Raw genomic sequence first — 24157 nt, 5'->3', positions numbered from 1 at the left:
GTTTCTCCCCAGATGCAGGACTCTCACCAGGTGCGGGATTCCCCCAGGTGCGGGACTCTAACCAGGTGTGGGAGTCCCCCAGGTGCGGGACTCTAACCAGGTGTGGGAGTCACCCAGGTGTGGGACTCTAACCAGGTGTGGGAGTCACCCAGGTGCTGGTTTCTCCCCAGGTGCAGGACTCTCACCAGGTGCGGGATTGCCCCAGGTGCAGGACTCTCATCAAGTGTGGGATAGCTTCAGGTGCGGGACTCTCACCAGGGCAGGGGTATCACCAGAAGCTGGATTCCCCCAGGTGTGGGAGTCCCCCAGGTGCGGGTGTCTCCCCAGGTGCAGGACTCACACCAGGTGTTGGACTGCCCCAGATGCCGGACTCTGATGGAGTACAGGAACATCACCAGGTTCTCACCAGGTGACGGGGTCTCATTAGATGTGAGATTCCCCCAGGTGCAGGAGTCTCACCAGGTGCAGGATTCCCCCAGCTCTGGGGCTGTCACCAGGTGTGGGATTCCAGAATGTGCAGGACTCCCACCAAGTGCAGGATGCCTCCAGGTGTGGGATACCCCCCAAGTGTGGGATTCTCACCAGGTGAGGGATTCTCCCAGATGCGGGATAACCCCAGGTGTGGGGCTTCCCCAGGTGCGGAACTCACACCAGGTGCAGGATACCCCCAGTTGCAGGACTCTCACCAGGTGTGGGATACCCCTAAGCGTGGGACTCACTCCAGGTGTGGGGCTCATACCAGGTGTGGGATACCCTTAGGTACAACTCTCACCAGGTGCGGGACTCTCACTAGGTGAGGGATTCCCCCAGGTGAGGGATTCCCCCGGTTGCGGGACTCACACCAGGTGCAGGATTCCTCAGGTGCGGGATACCCCTAGGTGTGGGACTCTCACCAGGTGAGGGTTTCCCCCAGGTGTGGGATACCCCTAGGTGCGGGACTCTCACCAGGTGTGGCATACCCCCAGGAGCGGGATACCCTCAGTTGCAGGACTCTCACCAGGTGTGGGATTCCTCCAGGTGAGGGAACGTCATCGGCCGGCGCGGGACGATATGCCCGTGGCCCCGCCCTCTCCCATTGTGGTTGCCCGGGGCGTCGGCGCGTGCGCGGCGCGCTGAGCTGCGATCACCCACAATCCAGTGCGGCGGCGGTGTGGGACCGGGCCTTCGCCTGAGGCCGGCTGTGGCAAGCAGGAGGAGCGGACACTGACACCCAGGCTGCGATGCCGCCCAAGAAAGCCTCGAGTCAACCCAGCAAAAAGGCTGAGCAGAAGAAAAAAGAGAAGGTCATCGAGGTGAGTCGTGGGAGGCGCGGGCGTTGCGCGATCCGCAGCGCCGACAGTTTCGGGCAGGCCAGGCCAAAGGGAACGTGCGGTCACCCTTCGGCCGCAGCGGAGACAGAGCGGGGGCTGGGAGGAGAAGGGCCCGATTACACACACACACACACACACACACACACCTGTTTGTCTTCTCCACTGCCCTGCTCTGTGCTCAGTTTAATGACCCTGTTAACTCGTGTGTGTTAGGCTCTGTGTGTGTGTGTGAGAGAGAGAGAGAGGGGTGGCTTTGTGGACATGGGGAGGAGGCATGTGAGGGAGGTGGAAATGTTGTGCCCCCCCCCAAGCCTACGGTCAGCGTCTTCTGTTTGGCAAGAACTTACGCTTCTGTGAACAATTCTAATAAAAGCCCAATGACTCTAAATGTTAACTCATGTTTTACAGTCTTTCCCTCCTTTCCCCGCCCCCCCCCCATGCCATGATGCTGCCTGACCCACTGCACATTTCCAGCATTTTCTGCTTTCATTTCCTATTTCTTCTTGCTTTTCACAGTGCCTGTTTATAATGGGAGGGGGAACAATGTTTTCCCTGCAGTCCATGTGGTTTTAAGGGCGTATTAATCAGAACACTTGGGATGACTTGGAAAATGTCAGCATTATGTACTTTATTTCAAAAGCAAAATACTAGGAGAACTGAGCACCTGATGAAATACAAAATATTGGAAGTGTTCAGACTTGGCAGTATATGTGGGAAAATTGGATAGCTGATATTTCAAGTTACTGACTTCTTCATTGGCTTGAAATGCAAGCCCTGTTTTCTATATAATTTGTCTGTAGACTTAAGTGATATTAACATTCCTGCATTAAAAATTGTGGCTACTTTAGTATTGCATTATAACATAAGGTGTGTTCTGAAATAACTCCTTATATGTGCACTAAATCAAGAAATATTTGACAATATCTCTTTTCTAGTGAAAATGAAGACTGGGTGACCAGGACATAAAATTTGGATAGTGGATATAGAGAAAATGTCACCTCTCATAAGGAAGAGCATAATGAGATGTCGGCAATATAAGAGTCATTAAGAAATCCAGTAGGGCGTTAAGATGTGAAACCAACTACCATGGAGTGGATGAAGGAAATAGTATTGGTGTATCTAAAAGAAGCTAGAGAACCATGTTATGGAGAAGGGATGGTTATGGTTTTAGATGAAAACAGGTAGGAGCATGTTTGACTGGAGTACAAATACCATCCTGGACCAGATGTGCTGAATGGCTTGCTTCTTGTATTAATTCTGTAATTGCAGGCAACTTAAGAAGGTGTATAAACATAGGACCAGGTGGATGCTATTTAATCTTTTGAGTCTATTTCACCATTCAGTAAAATCATGGATTCTGCGTTCCATAATTGTTTACTCCCTGTCTAAAGAACAAACATCTAAATAATAACTTAGTAGCTTTAATAATCTCAGGCTATTGCAAATGTTTTACAGCCAATTAAGTAATTTCAATTAGTCAATAATATAGAAAGGATTGCATCAAATTTGTGCATCAAACTCCCTCAAATAACAATGTTATAATTATGTAATCTGTAGTAATATCGATTGAGAGATAATAATTGGACTGGACGCTTCGGATAACTCCCTTGCTCCTCTTCAAAATAGTGCCATTGAATCTTTTACATCCTTCTGAAAGAACACTTGGAACCTCTGTTTAACATCCTGTCTGAAAGACCGTACCTCTGACAGTACAGCACCTCCTCAGTAGTGCACTAGATTTCTGAGCTCAAACCTCTGGAGTGGGACTTTAACTCACAACTTTCTAACTCCAGTGTGATCACTATGAATTGAACCACGGCAGTTGTTAGAAATTCTAACATCTACTAAATAATGTTTCCATTTGGTACCATTATCCATCCATGATTATTAGGGAGATGCTTCTTATGTAATAACTTGTCAGATGGTAATTTTGGGAGATTTAGGATGTGTGAATTCAAAAGCAATGACAGAAAAACTTTAAAAAAACAGAAAATACAGGAGTAGCTCATGTCTGGCAACAGCTGTGGAGAGAGAAACAGTTAATGGTTAGAGTCTGTTGTGTCTCTTTAGAATGGAAGGGAAAAGCGAAGGATGTTGAGAGTGATGATTTCGATGAAAGTTGGCGAATGATTTGCGAAAAAACTGATAGCTTAGCAAAGGTGAAATGCATTAGTGACTGAAATGGCATTGGAAGAAGAATACTTAAACCTAAGGACTTCAGCTCAGAATATGCAGACGTAACAATCACAGTGACTCAGTGCTTAACACTGCTGCCTCACGGTGCCAGGGACCCGGGTTCATTTCCACCCTCAGGCAATTGTCTATGTGGAGTTTGCGCATTCTCCCCATGGCTGTGTGGGTTTCCTCCCACAGTCCAAAGATGTGCAGTTAAGTGGATTGGTTATGTTAAATTGCCCATAGTGTCCACAAATGTGAGGGCTCGGTGAATTAACCATGGGAAATGCAAGATTGGTGTGAGTCTGGGTGGGATGCTGTTTGGAGATTCGGTGTGGATAAGACGTTGAAGCAGAAGTAAGCCGTTCAACCCATTGATTCGTCTTTGCTATTCAACAGGATCATGGCTGATCTGATGATCCCTAACTCTACTTTCCTGCCTTTTCCCCATAATCCTTGATTCCTTTACTGGTATTGGGTAAGATGCTGGAGTTGACAAGGTGCCAGCACCAGATAAGATGCATTCAATGATATTGAAGGCAGTGAAAGTGCAAATAGCAGAAGCACTAGCCATAACCTTTCAGTCTTCCCTGGACTTGGGCATGGTGCCAGACAACTGGGGGATTGTGAATGATATGCCCTTGAACAACAGAAATTGCAAGAGTTAGACTAGTCAGTTGAGCTTTGATAATGGGAAAACTTCTGGGAATAATAATTCTAGATAGACTTAAGTCACATGGGTAAATGTGGGGGGGAGGTGATGGTGTGGTGGTTTTATCCAGCTGCTAATCTAACTATCGTCCCTTGGCTTATAATCGTGTTACGAACACTAAATCACCCACTGTCAACATTCTAGGCGTTCCATTAACCAAAAATTGGTGGCATCAAGAGCAGGTCAAAGGCTAGGAATCCTACCGTGAATAACTTTCTGCCTGCCTCCACGTAGCCTGTCCTCCATCTAAAAGTCAGAAGTGTGATGAAATGTTTCCCATGTGCCTGGATGAGTGCATCAAGATTCCTGATGAAGTGCTTTTGCCCGAAATGTAGATTTTCCTTATCCTCTGATGCTGCCTGACCTGCTAGCTTTTCCAGCCCCACACGCTCGACTCTAATCTCTAGCATCTGCACCAACCATCCAGCAGCTCTCGAAAGCTTGATACCATCCATGACAAAGCAACCTACTTGATTGCCACCACGTCCACTCCCTCTACCACCGCCACTCAGTAATAGCATGTATGCCACCTACAAGTTGCACTGCAGAAATTCAAAGATCCTTAAGAGAGAAGTTTCCAAACCCCCATCCGGAAAGACAAGGCCAGCAAATACACAGAAACACCATCATCTGCAAGCTACTCACTATCCAACTTGAAAATCATTTGTTCAGTGTCTCTAAGTCAAAATCCTCAAACTACTTCTTGACAATATTGTGGATACTGCAGTGGTTCAAGAAGATAGCTCAGGCCCTTGGCTATGAATTAATGATTTCTTTAAAATATTAGGAGATTTAGCATGGACGTTTTTAAGGGAAAATCATGTTTAATTTTCTGGACTACTTTGCATGGATGAGAGGAATCGGTTGATGTGGTTTACATGGATATAATGCAAAGCCATACAATGGGCTTGAGAAAAGTTAGTTATTGGAATAAAAGGGACAGTAGCAAAATGAATGCAAAATTAGCTGAGTAACAGTTAATGGATACTTTTCAGGACTGAGGAAGCTTTGTAGTGGAGTTCCCCAGTGTGTTAATATTGGGACCCTTGATTTTTCTGATTTATACTCAATCTATTTTAATGTTCAGGGAACAATTTCAAAGCTTGTAGACAGTACAAAACATGGGAGAACTGTAAACAGAGGAGACAGTTTAGATCTTCAAAAGGATGTTGACAGGTTGGTGGAGTGGGTGGATAGGTAGCTTAGAGCTTCATGGGCAGAGGTGAGGTAACATGTTTGGCAGAAAGAACATGGACAGATAATATAAAACAAAGGGTACTCTTAAAAAGTGTACTGGAGCAGAGAGACGTGCATAACTCATTAGGGTGGCGAGTGCAGTTAAAGCAGACAGTATCCTCGGCTTTATTAATAATGACATAGATTTGAAGAACAGGGAGGTTATATTGAACGTGTGTTTCACATCAGTAAGGCCTCAGCTGGAGAATTGTGTATGGTTCTAGTGTAACACTTTAGAAATGATACATTTGGTGAGAGTGCAGAAGAGGTTTTTGAGAATCATTCCAGGGACGAGAAATCTCAGTTCTGAAGATAGTTTGGAAAAAAATGGGACTATTTGCTTGGAGAGGAGAAGGCTAAGATTGAAGTAGTCAAAATCATGAGGTCTAGACAGAGCAGGCGGGGAGACACTGTTTCCACTCTTTAAAAAGCTCAAGATTAAGATGACACCAATTAAAACTGATTTGTGAAAGAACTAAGTGCCAGAGAAAAAATGTTTTCACATAGTGAGCACTTCACGTCTGGAATGCATTACTACAAGTATGATGGAAGCAGGTTCAAGGCATTCAGTTATTAAATCGAAATGATGCGGAGACGACAGGCGAATGACACTAAGTCAGGATTTGGAGAGCCAAATGTGATGGGCTGAATGGCTTCTTTCTGCTCTGTAACAGTTGAGATTTTCCATCACATCTGGGTACTAATTAATTTCTTTCCAAATTGTCTTCTGATTTTTGATTTTCCAGGCAAGACCTCCTTAGGCATTTACATTGAGGTCTGGTAAAGTGGTGGGTCACATAGCTGGAGGCAACTGCCTACATGATTTCTTAGTATGCTTTATCTTTGGAAGGTTTTCCAATTTGGGGACTTCTTTCTCAAAGGACTGTATTCAAGCAATGCTTGTACCTTTCTTGCTGTGTGCCATGAACTCTCATCGGATGTTGATGCCCTGTCAAAGATAGTTGCAATTTATCCATCCACACCACCGATGTATCCTTGCTCTTGCTACCTGAGTACTGATACTTTGCAGTGCAGTGAAGTGATGTTGAAACAGTAATGTTGCTGTAACGGTAATCTAGAGCCTGGGCTAATTCTCTGGAGCCACAAGTTCAAACGTCATCAAGCCAGCTGGAGAAATTTAAATCTGGAATTGAAAAGTAGTATAATGTAATCCAGTATAATCAATTGTAAAAACCCATCTGGTTTGCTAATGTCTTTTAAGGAAGCAAGTTCAGTCCTTGTCTGTCCTACATGTGACTTGAGACTCACTCTGAGCTGTCCCCTAAAATAACCTAGCAAGCAATTTCATTCAAACACAATTAGGGCATGTCATCAATGCATACATCCCCAGAAAAAATATATTTTATAGTCAGCCTTTTAAGAGCTACTTGTTATCTTGGGTTGCTTATATGAAAATGCTTTTTTTGTGTGGTATACATAAATTTCACAAGTATAAAGCTGGCTTGGCTTTGATTCCTTAAAAGACTTGTAAGAGGTGGAACCTAGGTAAGTAAATTCATCTGCAGTCTGAGCTGTGATATTTTTATCGTGGTGATAGTTGCATCCAGTCTTCATTTGGGACCAGTTGGAAGTATATTGCTGACATGTTAAATTTAAGTTTATTAATTGCAGGTAGACTTTTAAAAGTGGTTTGTGCTTGTTAGCAAAACATCCTTCCATAAGTAAGCCATGCTTGTGGACATAAAGAGAAAATATGCATTCAGAAACACTATTTCAGCAGTTTGTTGTCCTCTAAAGCCTTAAAGAACTTGCTATTTATCCTGAATCTCATCTGATTTTGAGAGTATTTAAAGGATCACTCATGTAAAATGCTGCAAGGATGCTTTCTTGTGCACTGCCATGAATAACAAAGAAGTATATGAATGTTATGCAACTTACCAGCATTTGAGCATCATGCCATCATCCAATCTTAAAATTCTTCTGAACATCCTGTCAGCCATGTTTAATCCCATCTCAACAAGGACACAGTTCTATATTTTGCTCTTTCTTTCTCCCAGGAGCTGTCTGACAATAAACATCATGTCAGTTGTGTTGCTGCCTTTAACAAAAAATTCTACCAAACATTTCGGTATTGAAGCTGTTATACATTACTCTTGGACAAATCTTTCCGGCATTATCAGCTAGGGAAAATGCAGGTATAAAAGCCTTACTTTCCATTATGAAGTGGGCAGTTAAAACATCTTTCCTGAGCACCACATTTGTTGAAATTATTTGCAGAGACTTATAACTAAATTGCAACTAGCATTTTAATATCCCGGCTGGAATAAGATCAGAATCAATACATTCCCATTTTAAGCACAACTAAATTACCAGAAGATGGTATTAGTTTGGATGAGGTTGCATTTACTATATTAATTTGTGTATGTTTATCTGTTTTTGTTTCAAAAATGCTTCGTGAGATTTAAGACCTATCTGTCAGTGAAGCACATAATTTAGCGCACTCAAAATTCAAACAAAAACAAATCAGCAAATTTAGATGGGTGTAAATTGGAGCATGTTCTTGGGAGTATAAAATAAAGACATGTAGCAGTTTTGATACAGTGGGATGGAAAAATATTCAGTGATGTAATAAGCATGTCCATTTTTGTTGTGTACCATGTTTAAAAACAAATCAAGTTAACAAATTTTCCTTTCTCATTATTTGAAAGAAAAATGTTTGAACCTTTAAGTGTCTCTATCAGTCTCTTAATTGTATGCAGTCCATTTAAAGATTATTACTTAGAGGTAATGGGACGCAAGTGTCTGCATAAAATTCCTCGTTTAAACTGAACCCAAAAATGCAACTAACTAGTTAACCAGCTGAGATGAGGTTTTTTTTTCTGGAAAAACATCTGAAGCTATATTTTAACAAATGTAAGGAAGCTGCATCACCCTGCCTTGTCAACTTTGTTTGCTAGAGATCTAGAAAATGTGAAAGCAGCACTTGGTCACCCTGCTGAGCAGACAATGAATGGGAAGGGCCTAGCATGGTATCACATCTGTCAAGGCTGAAGAGGAGGTCAGTTCTATTTCTGAATTTTATTCAACTAATTAAACTTAAGATGTTGCCTTCTTGCTGTTCTAGGATAAGACCTTTGGTCTGAAGAACAAGAAAGGAGCAAAACAACAAAAATTTATCAAAACTGTCACCAATCAAGTCAAGCATGGACAGACGGGTGGAAAACAGGTACAGTGTTAACTGTTGAAAGCCTATAATTTGTGGAACATTTAGTTACATGACTCGCTGTATGAAAGATCAGATAAGTCTGATCAAATTTGAGAGATTGGAAGATTGTGATGAAGAAAGCTTTCTGTTGTGCTGCAATCCTAGAAAACCCGAAAAAAACTTTTAAATGGTTTGAGATTATAAAAGTATTTGTTTTCAGCTGGCTTAAAAAAAAATTAGAGGTTTCTATTTGTCAAGGTTTTATTAAGCTGGTCCTATGAGTTGCAGAAGTGAATTGTATCCTATATTATTGATATACTGTTAGAACATAAAACTTCTGTCAAAAGTTGGAGCGGGGAGAACTGATGTAAATTACAGTTCTCCCAAGCATAGTTGGTGAGTGCTGCATTTAAATGTTGAGCTTGTGGATGTAAGTTTGCTTGCTGAGCTGGAGGGCTTGGTTTCAGATGTTTTGTCACCATACTAGGTACCATAATCATTGAGCCTCTGGTGAAATGCTGGTGTTATGTCCCAATTTCTATTTGTGTTTAGGTTTCTCTGGGTGTTTGGTGATGTTATTTCCTGTTCATTTTGTCAAGATGGTAGATGAGGTCCAAATCAATGTGTTGGTTGATAGAGTTCCAGTTGGAATGTCATGCTTCTAGGAATTCTTGTGGGTGCATCTGTCTGGTTTGTCCTAGGATTGATATGTTGTCCAAGTCAAAGTGGTGTCCTTCCTCATCTGTATGGAAGGATACTAGTGATAATGGGTCATGTCTTTTTGTGGCTAGTTAATGCTCATGTATCGTGGTGGCTAGTTTCCTGTCTGTTTGTCCAGTGCAGTGTTTGTTACAGCCCTTGCAAGGTATTTTGTAAGTGATGTTCGTTTTGCTTATTGTTTGTATAGGGTCTTTTAACGAGTTTTGAGAAGATTTGTAGCTCTGGTTGAGGTTTTAGATGTAGGTTTGCTCGCTGAGCTGAAAGGTTCATTTCCAGACGTTTCGTTGCCTTTCCTGGGTAACATCTTCAGTGGGCCTCATGTGAAGTAATGCTGAAAATTCCTGCTTTCTATTTATTAACATCATTGATGTCTGGAAGTGAACCTTTCAGCTCAGCGAGCAAACCTACATCTAAAAGGGTCTTTTAAGTTCATTAGCTATTGTGGAACAACACATCTATCCTAGGACAAGCCAGACGGAGGCACTCACGAGAATTCCTAGAAGCATGGCATTTCAACTGGAATTCTATCAGCAAACACATCGACTTGGACCCCATCTACCATCCTCTCAGAAAAAGAACCAGAAATGACATCACCAGACACTCAAAGAAACCTAAACACACAAATAGAAAGTGGGACATAACACCAGTGCTTCATTGGAGGCTCTCTGATGATGTTACCTAGTATGGTGACAAAACATCTGAATCCAAACCTTTCAGTTCAGCGAGCAAACTCAAATCCAGGACCTCAACCTGAGATACAAATCATTTCAAAGCTTGCTAAGTGTTGAGCTTGTTTGCTTTCTTCTTTCTTAGGTACCCTTTGAAGAAAAGAAGTCGAAAAAAGATGATAAAAAGAAAGAACTCCAAGAGTTGAATGAACTTTTTAAACCTGTAGTAGTTGCTCAGAAGATCAGCAAAGGTATTTTTACTGTTTGTCAGCTTTGACATCCACAACTAAATCAGAATAGAATGAATAATTTTACAATTCCTGTAGATACTGATCTTTTTAAAAAGTGGTGAGAGCTCTTCAGTCACTTAGAAAACCTCATGACTCCACATTTGAAAACTTCTACTGTATCAATCATAGTAAAATCAACAGAGTTGCCTAGTAAGCCATGCTTGGTCTAGTACACTAAACTGCAGAAAAGGTATTCCCTGTTAACTTAACACAACCGAAAATCCAGGCCACACATATATATTACACTAGCCTCTATAGAATTGTAACCTTGTGGTTAAGTTCTAATGCTTCTCCCAGTTTAACAGGATCTCCTTTCCTGTGAAGTCCCTTTGCCCCACCATTTGAACATAAACAATTGGACTTCTCATTGGAAGGTTCCCTGGTGATTCCATGAACTTATCAGAATCCTTATTTTCTCAAGCATAGGCTCTAACCTCAGTGGCCTCCATTTAGTGGTTAGCCCAAAACCAGTCGTTTTACCTAGCACAGGTGATGATTGTGGGTTGTCTTCCCCAAAGTCTTCAGTCTGGCTTCTCATGACAGTCTGCAAACATCTCTCTTCCTTTCATATCCAGGTGTGACGTGTGCACCATTGTCATGATCTAGACCTCTGGTCCTGATGGCAGCGAGCTCAAAAGGACTTGTCTCCAAATAGATTTTGTAGGAAGTCATGTGGCCTTCTCCACTACTTAGTGTTGCCTGGAATTAGAGGTTGTCTAAAGGATAGCCATCATGGAATTACCAGTATTGATAACAAAAAGCACTCTGGTTCAATTTTAAAATATCTCAATTGCCTTAAAATACTTTGCACTTCATTGTATCACTTAATGTATAATAGTGCTTCACTCGTGTTAATTCCACTACTTTAGACACAGAAAATGGTTATGGCTGTACTGATTCTGCTTGTGGTCAGAAGTATGCAGCTTGATGAACATTTGTCAGAGTAAGTTTACCTGCTAGTAGGACTCATTGATCCAGTTGTTTTAGTGCAGCTGTTGTATAATCACGTTATTGCATATACACAAGATTGGTTATGCTTTGATCTGCAATTCTCAACATTATCTCAAAACAGTGCATTTTTTAAACTTACTACTTTCTTTTAATAGCACACTGTGAACAGGATTACCCTGAACTGACATTGCCTGTTTTCCATTCTAAGCATGACTTTACTGTTATTTCAAAGCTACTTAGGCTTCTTCCCCACCCTTACCCCACTTTTCTCGTCTGGCTTTTAGTTTAGAATCGTAAGCACAGAAAATGTTCAAAACACAAAGACATTATGCAAGCTGTCCTTTCTGTTACTGCTTGCAAGATCAATTCAGCTAGTCAGAGTATTTGTTGAAGGTTTGTTTTTGTTTTTATGTGGAAGCCTGTGTCCTTTGGCATGCCATTGGGTTTATTGCTGGTTCCCCTGCTGTTTGCAGTCTACATAAGTGATTTGGGCACAGGCAAAGGAGGTCTTATTGGTGAGTTTGCAGCTGACATGAAATATGGGGGTATGGTAAATAGGAAGAAAGCTTTAAACTGTAGGATGATATTTCCGTGCTGTACATCTCTGGCAGTCAGACTGGTGAGATGGACAGAACAATTGTAGATTAAGTTTAATTCTGTAAAGTGTAAAATGACATCTTTTTGGGAGGACAAACAAGGCAAGGGAATGATTAATGAATGTTAGGGCCTGTGTAGTACTGACGATCAGTAGGACGTTAGTGTTCATACACACAAATCCTTGAAGGCAACAAGACAGATGGATAGGATGTTTAAGAATGCATATGAAATACTTACCTTTATTAGTCAAGGTCTAGAATACAAGACCTAGACAGATATGGTGGAGCTGTAAATGACATTGGTTAGGCCACAGCTGGAATTCAGTATGCAGTTCTGGTTGCCACATTATAGGAAATACATGATCCCTCTGGAGAGAGTGCAGAGAAGGTTCACCTTGACATAGCCTGAGCTGAAGCATTTCATTTATAAAGAGAGATTACATAGGCTAGGCTTGTTTTCCTTAGAGCAGAGAAGGCTAAGGGAGGACATGATTAAGATCTACAAAATTGAGACACATAGATAAGCTTGATATCAATAAACGTACCCCTATCAGGAGGCATTGATTTAAGGAAAAGGGCAGTAGGACTAAGGGGTATTTGAGGAATTTTTTTTCATCCAGAGGGTAGTCGGTATATGGAATGCACTGCATGACAGGATGGTGGAGGCAGAACCGTTACAACATGTAAGAAGTGTTTAGGTGTATACATGAAACACTATATACCATACAAGGTTATGGACTAAGTGTTAGGAATGGGGCTAGAGTAAAACTATGTTGCTATTATCCATAGGACCATAGGGCTATGCTCTCATCAGACAGAAATAACTAATGATGAGTTTAACCTGAGGGTCACCATGCCTCAGGTAAGTGGCAAGGTTGAGAAGGCAGGACCTTTATGGTAACTTCAGCAATTGTATTGTGCTTGATGACTTGTTCAAATACAATGGGCTGAAGAACCTATTTCTATGCTATAATGTTCCAACACTCATCCTATATCTTCCCCTCTTCCTCATGCTGCAATTCTGTTGCGCTGAATTTTTTCCTGTTTGGATACTTCACCAAAACTCCTGGAAGGCCTTCAGCATGTCTTCCTCCAGCAGGTTCTTGGCCAGGGCTTTCCAGGACCTAACTGCTTACTGCGGAAAGAATTTGATTTCATGTCTGCATTGATTCTTTGCAAGCAGCTTAAATTTATGTCCTCAAATTCTACATCCTTTTTGCCAATACGATCAGTTTATCTATCTGCTTTGTCCAGAAGTGCCTTATTTTCAGAAGGGGCATCGGTGCATTTTCGCAATGATATGAAAGCATTACAGTAAGTGCAGATAAGAATAAGGGGGTTGATTTCATAGATGGACTTTGTTTATCTGGTTAGATTGGAATAATTGTGATCCATCTACTTAAGAGAAGGTTGAAAAGAAATTTCTATCACCTTTTTGTTTCAACATTCTCAAAGAGAATAGACTCAGCTTCTCCAGTCCAACCATGGAATTGAAGTCCCTCATCCAGGGATTGGATCTTATAAATCTTGTCTGCACCCTTTATGTTGCCATTAGATCCTTCCCAAAATACATTGCCCCAAATTGGACCCAGTTGAGTTGAAATCACAGTTTGATAAATGATCATTGTGAACTCACTGCTTTTGCTTTTGATGCGCCACTTTGTAAGGAATGAGGTCTTGTAATGCCTTTTTAAACCATTTATAAACCAGTTTATATACAGACCTTTTGGTTCTGTACCCTTGATTTAGTATAGTCTCCTCATTCTTCCTAACAAAATGTACCTACTCTCACTCCATATTAACTTTTATTTCCCTGTGTCCACCCATCCTATCAGTCAGTATTTGTCCACTGAAGTCAACTGTTATCCTGCTCACAATTCACTATTTATTTTGCAGATGGAACAAAACTTTTTAGGTTGTGACCTGCATGTCAAAGTCTAGATCATTAATGTTTATCAAGCAAAGAATTCCTGTTATCTCCCAGTTAACCACCTTGTTTCTTCAGCCTGGAAATCAACTGTTCATTATCTATGTCCTGTTACCTTTGCATTTATGCAGCCACTCCCCCAAAAAAGGTTTTACCTATGCTAGCAAGTCAATTATGTGGCACCTTGTCAAAATCTTTTGAGTCATGCGGTGCTGTTTATTTGTCTCTGGCTGAACTTCCAGAACTGAATGCAGGTTGTGGAGCAAGATGGACTGAGGGGACTTGTGCACAATTTGACTGGTCCCCTTTGGCTGCCAGGCACATTCAAAATCATACTATCCATGATACACTCAATCTTGCAGTTTGTCTGCATTGACTCCATTTGTACACGCTGAAAAAACCTTGGTACTCTAGCTGATGCCCCTCCCTGTATATATGGTTCTCCAGGACACTAAGCATCCTGGAATTCTCACTCAGTAGAATGTGTATTATGGTCTGGGGTACCCTGCCACATCTCTCTTTATTTGGCCAATTGAAGTAAGTAATAAACTAAATACTACTGTATCTTAAAACTGAAACTCTTAGCAACCAATACTCTCTCTAATTAAGTCACTTCTATTTTTTATTACTTTGCTCCCTGACACTTACCTTTCATTCCAACCTGCTGCTCAGCCCAGAACTTCAAGTATGCACTCACTCTCCAGACTTTCCAAACAAGCTATCAATTCCCTAATATCCATTGATTTCACATGATTCCTTCATTGATTTGTTCTCATTCTGTCATCTGCTGACTCCAAGCCGCCACTTTTTTACCTGTTAGTCTCTGGCAGTGTTTTCCCTTGAGCTCACTTTCTCTGACGTGCCCTGTATCTTTCCCAATTATTACACTATCTTTCACTGTCTGTTTCCTACATTGTTTTTTTTTCTCCTATTTCAGCAGCAACTTCAATACAGCATCGCAGGACATTGGGCCAGCAAGAATAGTGCACCATATCAGTCTGATTCTTCAATTCTTCATAGACCTGCACAGACTTTGGTAGGGAGAGAGATGTTTCAGAAATCAGCTGATGACATTAACTGCATTAATATAAAGGATGTACTAACATCCAGAATCCCCTGCTGCCCCTCCCCCATCCCAATCAAATGCTAGCCTTAGCCCTAAGAAATGCATATAAACTGTGTGTCATAATGCTGAGAATTCTGGACAATTTTATCACAGAAATAACTTTAACAGAAACAATCTGTTAAATATCCTTCTTAGCAACTGCTGTAGTGCTGGAGTTTTACAACTGACTACATTTGCAACTCCATTTATTTGCATTGGACTGTGTTTTCCTGTGCATGTTTCTATTATTGATTCTAAAAATCTGTTTGCAAATGTTTGGACAGAGATAGCACATAACAGTGATTGAGGTCTATCATGTTCTAGTGGAGGAAAGTGTTATAGTGACCTTAATGAGGAACTATAGAAATCATTGCCAAATGTGAACCTTTTTGATGAAAGTTAAAAAGAGAAACTTTTGAGAAGAAAAACATAGTCAAAAACAAGATCTCCGGAGGAGGAAGAATAAGATTTCATTTCTGACTGTCTAAACTTAACTTCTGTTACTTAGGCCAAGTAATTGAAGATTTCAGTTGTAGAGGATAAATTCTGAAATAGCACTGACTTCCATGTTGGAATATTGACTAAAATACATTTTGCTTTGAGTTGAAATTATTCCTATTCTTAATGGGATTGTTTGGTCAGAATACACCCATATAATATATTCAATTTTATTACAGCTGTGGAAACCTTTTTTGTGTAGTCTTTTTCCTGCGATTGATAGTAATGGAGCAGTCCTTGTATTGATTTACAGTGGCACTTCTTATGTGCATCATTTTGGTTTCTTATTGAAACCCCAAAGCAAGAAGGGCACCCCTTCCCCTGTAACTTTTACAGCAGAAGTTTCTGACTCTTTGTACAGTTTCTTCATTCAACAACAAGCAACAATTTGAACATAGGGTCTCCTTCCAACTTGTTGTGCTCCTCCATAGTCCTTATCACACAGTTCCCCTTTCAATTTGTAACCAATTTTATTATCTTTAACTTTCTGATGTATTTACTTTGGTGTAAAGTGCATGAAATTCTCAGCTGTAAATGAGCTGCTTGAATTTTCAACAATTTCTTTTTGCTTAGTCTCAGATCCCCAGTGACATTACTGTGTAATTCCAACTAATTAGAATAATGGATAAAAGCATTAAAAAGTCAAGTAAAGGTAGAGTTACGACTAAGTTATAACTTGTTTGCTGTCCCTTCTAGGAGCAGATCCCAAATCTGTGGTGTGTGCTTTTTTCAAGCAAGGTCAATGTACTAAGGGTGACAAATGCAAGTTTTCACATGACCTATCATTGGAAAGGAAGAGTGAGAAGCGCAGTATGTACGTAGATGCACGGGATGAAGAGCTTGTAAAAGGTATGTTGACAAAGCAGAGATTTAATAGAAGTTTTTTTTAAGAAGAGTACCTTTTGATTTGATCTTCTCTCAGTTCCCTCTTTTTTTTAAAAAAATTAACTATTTGTGAAACGTTTTCAGTGCTTCTAACTGAGCATATTCCAAGAATGTTTTTATGGGGCAAACATAGTGATTAATTTGCCTCTACTCATTCAGCCTTTATGATTTCATGCATTAAGTACTATTCTTAATGTGAATTACTTGAGCATTCTAGCAGATTATGCAATAGATAATGAAACCAAGTGAAGAGCACATTTTTCATAGCTTAAATCAATAATGCCTTCCCACACCAATTACTGCATGATGTGAATGTGATTGAAAGTTCCATTGAGAGACTTGATTTTAGAAAGTAGATGCTTTGTAAAAATCCCCTTGAGCTGAAGATGAGGATTGCAGTTTACCTCATGATGTACCTCTGGATCCATTTTTAATGTTGTACGGTATTTAACTTTGGTTCTGCTTTGCTTTACTTGCTTTGTTTCAGACAATGTGTTTCATTTCTTTTGCTGTGGACATGCCTAGTAAGAGTTTTATCCAATTTTTCTGCTTGATATGGATTTATTAATATCTGAAGAAATTCCCACATTACCCTTCTTTGAAGAGACTGTGTTAATATTAAGTGTACTGAAAGTGCAATGTACTTTAATTTTAGAGTTGTTATTTGTTCAAAAAGATTCAAACTCCCCATAGTAGTGCAACTTTACTCACTTATTCATGAATTTTTGCTCTAGAATTGCATTAATAGGTAATTTAAAAAAGCAACTTTGAACTGAGTGAATTGTACCTGCATTGTCTACAAAATCTATTTTGCATTTATTGCAATAAATCATCAACAGTTTTTTTTAAAGTTACGAATAAGACTCTGAACTTGTGTTTATTGACCATGATTAGCTATCTCGGCATGATGGTATTTGTATTTTGGCAATGCACAGTGAAATGTCACTTTTATCCAAACTGTCTCATTAAGTCTGATGTATTCTGCATTACCAGGTAACCAGAGTAAGTTCTTCTGTCAAAACTAATTTTGCAAGAAGGAACTTCAATCTTTTATTTTGGGAGTGTTTTATTTGTATTGCATTGAAATATAGTATTTTCAAGACAATGTATCTCTTGGTGGCAGTTGTCATTCTTTAACTTCTGTGTAAATCTATATATTTATATAATACAAATTGGAATGATGATTTATATATTTCACATGAATTATTTAAATTGAGTTACTTTTACTGTGATGTATAGTGAGGCAATATCAGCAGAGCAGTTGTGTGACTGGTTAATGTTTGATTCTGTTGGTTGATGGAGTTGACTGACGTATCATAATTTGTATCTTTACACAACGTTCTGTAAAGAACTTAGTCCTTTGGTTCTTTTATCACTCCCCTCCAAAGCTTGGCTTCATAGTTGAAAGGTTGCAGCCATAAAGCAATTTGAACTTGTATTGCACAGTATGATTCCTATGAATTGATAACCCTTAAAAAGGTATGATTTTCTAATGACTAGCTGGAAGACTCACTTGACACTATTTCACATAATTCAGATCAAATATACTCTGAACTACAGGAAAACGTCTTAAGTCATTTGTCAAATGACCAGAAAAATCCTTTTCCCCAGTTGTATTATACTCCATTCTCAAGGAGGGGAAAGTGAGGACTGCAGATGCTGGAGATCAGAGCTGAAAATGTGTTGCTGGAAAAGCGCAGCAGGTCAGGCAGCATCCAAGGAACAGGACAATCGACGTTTCGGGCATCAGCCCTTCTTCCTGAAGAAGGGCTGATGCCCGAAACGTCGATTCTCCTGTTCCTTGGATGCTGCCTGACCTGCTGCACTTTTACAGCAACACATTTTCAGCTCCATTCTCAAGGAACCAGTCCAAAGCTATTTTCAGATGCTGATGATTTTTTGTTTCTTTTTTTGTAAGAAAACCACTGACTTTCATGGTATCTATTATCCTGAAACATCCTCCCACTAATTAAAGCTAGATGAACCTTCTGCATTCTCATTAATTTTCTTTATTCAATCTCAGCACAAGCTCCCAATGCATTCTGCATGGTAAAGCAGAGAAACTAGTTGTTCCTTTCTGCCCCGTGCCCCCCATATTCTGCTTGGTGAACAACAGAAACTAGCTGCTCACTTTTGTTCACCCCCCTGCCCTGCAGATTCTTACAGACTGCTCAATATTGTCAGCCACTACTACACTGGCTTTCTCTGGACAGTTTCCCTTCAGACCCCACTCCACAGCAACTCATACCCAGGTAGAAATGTTTATTAACTATCTTCTAAATTCCCATTGTGTTTGCTTTTAAATTAAGCAGACAGTTATTGCTGTTCATCAAGCTTTGCATTCCTAAAACCTCCTGAGTACAAACAGCCTATCCACTGTTGGTACAACTGCTCTGGCCATTGTTGACCAGTTTGAATGCCTTATGGTTCTTGCTAGTACGTTAATCTGGGTCTTGCTGATCTTTTGATGAGCAAGCCTCTCTGGTTTATCAAATAAGAGTTAGGATCAGGCATGTTACATATTATTATTTAATTCTTCTCCTAAATAAGCCAGCCCCAAACCATATATTTTTAAATTTTATATTTCTAATAACAAGAGCAGTGCTTTCTTCTATCCGTTTCTCATAATGGTATTACAATTATTTTGCCAATTATGTAACATTAATATTTAGTAAAACAATCCAATTTGTTCATGTCCTGCAGCAGTGGAATACTGATTTTTTTTCTATCAATAGTTATGGACAGGAACAGAGTAGTATAAGTTGTATAGTAGAACAAGAGTAATATAAGTTGAAGTAGTTAGTAATTCTGAATTTAAAAAAGCTACAATAAAGATTGTTATGAAATCCTATCTGATTCCCTAGTCTCCCTTCAGGAGACACAATCTGCATTCCTTCTCCTGTCTGTCTGACTTTGGTTTGTGATTCCATCTTAAGTGCTCTGTTGAAATAACCAAGTATGTTACCCAGTTTCTAGGGCAATTAGGGATGAGCAATAAACACTGGCCTAGCCAGTAATAAACTCCATTCCAAGCACGCAGTTTTGTTTTCCCCACAACGACTTAATGTTGTGTAGTTATTGAGTCTTGTTGCGTCAAATTCCTAATTGATTTTCCATTTTCTACATTTTACTGAAATCAACTTTTGAACAGTACTCCATCCCATATGAAGTGCAATTAATGAACTGGGTTTATCTAATTGAAATCAAATGTTAATTTTTTTTCATAGACACAATGGAAAATTGGGATGTGAGAAAACTAGAAGAAGTTGTACAAAAAAAGCATGGTGATGCAGAACAGAAGAAAACTGTAATAGTAAGTACGCTAGAAGGAAGTCCAGTGTACAGTGCTGATGCAGAGGTGTATCACTGATTCCAGAGGCACTGAACATTGATTCAAAATTTTCCAGCACACCAGTGATACAATGTGGCTAATGCTGTGCAGCCTTATTCATTGTTGTGACACAGAATTCAAATTTTGGTGGTGCAAGTGCAGATAGCATAGACAGTATTCCTTCTATTGCTAAATGGGTGTTTTGTTAGCATTATTTAAAGAATAATGCATTCAAACTACTAATAAGATTTGTTGGAAATTTTATTGCATGCTGCAGTACTTTGAACTGTTTTGAAGGTATGAAGAATTTCTACTTCTATCAGTGTGTTACTGAATTCTGTTTGAGGGTGAAGAGGTATTGTAAGGATTAGGTGACCAGTCCATGCCCAGGCTGCACCAGGTATGGAGACAGGAGTGGCAGTGTCTTTAGATCTGCAGGATGTAGGCAAATGGATCAGATACTATGCAGAGATTAAGCTGACTGCTATAGCCTTTTTCAAGTTGGAATATGTTTCTAGTCTTGTCAGGAGGCTATATTACAGGACAGCTGGTTAACATCCTATATTTGCATGTTCATCAGTGTCCACTTGGGTGCTTCCCCCACTGAGATCATTACATCAGTTCTGTTCAGTAGTATTGACCTACAATTTATTTCACCAATAGACTGTTATGAGAACCATGATATGGGCTTATAAATCATCCGCTGACATTTCCGCCACCTCCAAAAAGACCCCACCACCAGGGATATATTTCGCTCCCCACCCCTTTCCGCCTACCGCAAAGACCGTTCCCTCCGTGACTACCTGGTCAGGTCCACGCCCCCTACAACCCACCCTCCCATCCTGGCACTTTCCCCTGCCACTGCAGGAACTGCAAAACCTGCGCCCACACCTCCTCCCTCACCTCTATCTAAGGCCCTAAAGGAGCCTTCCACATCATCAAAGTTTTACCTGCACATCCACTAATATCATTTATTGCATCCGTTGCTCCCGATGCGGTCTCCTCTACATTGGGGAGACTGGACGCCTCCTAGCAGAGCGCTTTAGGGAACATCTCCGGGACACCCGCACCAATCAACCACACCGCCCTGTGGCCCAACATTTCAACTCCCCCTCCCACTCTGCCGAGGACATGGAGGTCCTGGGCCTCCTTCACCGCCTCTCCCTCACCACCAGACACCTGGAGAAGAACGCCTCATCTCCTGCCTCGTAACACTTCAACCTCAGGGCATCAATGTGGACTTCAACAGTTTCTCATTTCCCCTTCCCCCACCTCACCCTAGTTCCAAACTTCCAGCTCAGCACTGTCCCCATGACTTGTCCTACCTGCCTATCTTCTTTTCCACCTATCCACTCCACCCTCCTCCCTGACCTATTACCTTCATCCCCTCCCCCACTCACCTGTTGTACTCCATGCTACTTTCTCCCCACCCCCACCCTCCTCTCACTTATCTCTCCACGCTTCAGGCTCACTGCCTTTATTCCTGATAAAGGGCTTTTGCCCGAAATGTCAATTTTGCTGCTCCTCAGATGTTGCCTGAACTGCTGTGCTCTTCCAGCACCACTAATCCAGAATCTGGCTTCCTGCATCTGCAGTCATTGTTTTTACCTTATAAACAACCAAGCTATGCGCAGTGCTCGTATCTAATTGGTAGCTAAGAAACAGGTCAATAACGGGGTTTTTCATGAGTACGGTGCTGTTCCCTTTTTCTTTCTGCCTATACTGCGCCTGGGTGGTCAGCATATCATCCTTGCTGTAAATCAGGAACTCCAGGTTCATACATTTGGCAACTTTCTACTTATTATCAGAAAGTAAGGTGATGTCCTTGGTGTCAAGAAGGGACATAAAGGAGGAACATGCTCTTCTCAATGTTCTCGGCAATATTGTATGCTGTGGTATCCCAATCACTGCAGTCCCATGGTTTGGAAACCCGTCTTCCCTGAGGGAAATGCACATGACTTTCTTCTGCCAGTTCTGCTTTAATTTTTTTACTTGTTGTTTTGCTGGGTTCATTTACTAGGCCATTATTTATTGCCCTTGAGTTGTTGTATGTCACCTTTCCTGAAAGAAAGGGCTAATGGTCAGTGTCTGGATGATGTCAGCATTTTTCTTACAATTTATTTGCATAATGTGCCAGCAAAGCTGAATAGCTGGAGGAATATGGAAGCCATGCAGGTGGATTGACTGAATGCAAGTTCTGGGTATTAATGGAAGAGCGTTTAATGGGGAGAACAGGAAAGAAACTGCTGGTGCAGATAGGATGTTGATTGGCTCTGAGGTTCACTGCAGAGTATGTGAACTTGGTAATCTGGTAAGAAAGTGTCATTGTAAGGCTGCATTCACTGTTGAGTTGTTGGTCTTTTTGTTACACTGCTGGATAATCCTTGGATCCAACTACAAGGCATTTACAATCTTGGTCGCCTGCTCCAAATCCATTCTTGAACACCACCTCTTCCTTCTTCTCTTTTTTTATTCTCCTTCTTGTCGTCCTCTTTCTCCTCCCCCTCACCCTGGCCAAAAGAAAAACACCCTCTCTGACCTAATATTCAATTTACCATGATATAACATGTCTATTCTCGGAAGAGCAGACAAGCTGTGTTTGCCTGGCCTGCTAACTGACTGCGGTGGAATTTGGAGAAGTGATCAATCGATCAATCAAAGTAGATCAACTCAGCTAAGCACTTAATCATGTCATTGAGGTTGATGCAACAAGTTTGAATGTTAACTACCTTCATCAGTGGAACTTCAATGATGAGCAGATGTCCTGCTTTTAAGTGCCAACACCAGTTCTTTTGCACCCCCTGAAGATTGTAAGGGTGGTTGGCTCATTGGCTAAATGGCTGGTATGTGGTTCAAGATTGTATTTAACAGCAGGGTTTCAGTTCCTGTTTAGTAGAGTCCGACTTGAGACCTGCATCCTTCATTTGCCTCTGAGTGTGGAAAGAAGTGTGTGGTGAACCAACACTGAAAAAAACTATCAAGAAAATTGCTTAGCATGAAGCATCAATAAGCAGTTGGCCAAGGATTGCCCTTGGACAAAGCATCCTTGACAGGTCATGATAGAGACTTTTTTTTTCCCTATCACACTAGGCATCAGAAGCTCCCTGCGGGAAGGGGTGTAATTTGATGAAAGTTTGTTTTTAAAGTTTGCTTGATTGTTCAGTATTATTGGTATCAGATCACAACTGTCACAGATGTTTGTTGTGACTGAAGTTAGCTCATCTTAGTCATACAGAGGTACTCATTACATTTGTTTTCATGTTCGTACTTAAAGGAAGATTGGCCTTCCAGGAAATTTGTGTATGTGTACATTTGGTTAATCTTAAGTTTCCAGCATAGAATTGGTTATGTAACTCCAAAGCTGCAAAGGTTTTGAAGAATTAGAATAGTTACTACTTTTGCAGATGTTGTAGAAGGATCTGGTGGCAATTCCTACTTTGGGAAGGAAAGTAAGAAAACTGTTTTCCCCAATTTTTTTTCCTTCCAGTACCTCTGAGTTACACGAGTTCCATTACAAAGGAGAGAGAACTTACCTTTCCTTAATGGAGCAAAACACATTTTAGTTACTTTTAAATAAGTATGAATTTTGATATGCAATTTGTTATCATGATATCATGATATTTTGATATTTAATAAGATTAGATCACATGGAATATAGGGTGAACTAGCTATTTTGATACAGAACTGGCTCAAAGGTAGGAGACAGAGGGTGGTGGGGGAAGAGTTGCTTGTCAGACTGGAAGTCTGTGACCAGCGGTGTGCCACAAGGATTGGAGCTGGGTCCACTGCTTTTCGTCATTTAAATGATTTGGATGTGAACACAGGAGGTATGGTTAATAAGTTTGCAGATGACACCAAAGTTGGTGGTGTACTGGACAACAAAGGAGGTTTCCTCTGAGTACAAGGGGACCTTGATCAGTTAGGCTGATGGGCAGTGGAGTGCCAGATGGAGTTAATTTAGATAAATGTGAGGTGCTGAATTTTGGTAGGGCAATCAAGGCAGGACTTATACACCTTTAATATTAAGGTTCATGGTTTCTTTAAAGTGGAGTACCAGGTAGACAGGATAGTGAAGAAGGCATTAGGTATGCTTGCCTTCATTATTCGGTGCATTGTGTGTAGGCGTTGGGAGGTCATGTTACGGCTGTACAGGACATTGGTTAGGTCACTATTGAAATACTGCTTGTAATTCTGATCTCCCTCCTACAGGAAGGCTGTTGTGAAATTTGAAAGGCTTCAGAAAAGATGTAAAAGAATGTGCCACGGTTGGAGGATTTGAGCTGTAGGGAGAGCCTGAATAGGCTAAGGCTATTTTCCATGGAGCATCAGAGGCTAAGGGGTGACCTCAGATGTTTATAAAACTAAAGGGAATGGATAATGTGAATAGCCAAAGTCTTTTCCAAGCTGTGGCGGAGACTAGAGCTAGTGGGCACAGGTTTAAGGTAAGTGGGGAAAGATATAAAAGGGACCTAAGTGGCAACATTGTCATGAAGAGGGTAGTGCATGTATTGAATGAGCTGCCAAGGAAGTTGTGGAGGCTGGTTGAATTACTATATTTCAGCAAGCATCTGAATGGGTATATGATTA

General features: G+C 40.8%; 1 protein-coding gene across 1 annotated transcript in view; it reads left to right on the top strand.

Annotated features, from left to right (window-relative positions):
- The first annotated feature begins 1118 nt into the window (after window positions 1–1118).
- The window catches only part of zc3h15 (zinc finger CCCH-type containing 15), a 34028-nt gene continuing 10989 nt past the window's right edge, over window positions 1119–24157 (top strand). Inside the window, exons 1-5 of the mRNA XM_072579052.1 lie at window positions 1119–1292; window positions 8519–8620; window positions 10133–10238; window positions 16051–16203; window positions 19467–19552. Coding sequence (XP_072435153.1) covers window positions 1221–1292; window positions 8519–8620; window positions 10133–10238; window positions 16051–16203; window positions 19467–19552 — 519 coding nt within the window. The 5' untranslated portion in view covers window positions 1119–1220. The remainder of the gene's footprint in view (window positions 1293–8518; window positions 8621–10132; window positions 10239–16050; window positions 16204–19466; window positions 19553–24157) is intronic.

The sequence above is a fragment of the Chiloscyllium punctatum genome, chromosome 10 (assembly GCF_047496795.1).
Source record: "Chiloscyllium punctatum isolate Juve2018m chromosome 10, sChiPun1.3, whole genome shotgun sequence".
NCBI classification, from domain to species: Eukaryota; Metazoa; Chordata; class Chondrichthyes; order Orectolobiformes; family Hemiscylliidae; genus Chiloscyllium; species Chiloscyllium punctatum.
Note: the sequence above shows the minus strand (reverse complement) of the source record. Positions and strands in the feature narration are given on the sequence as shown.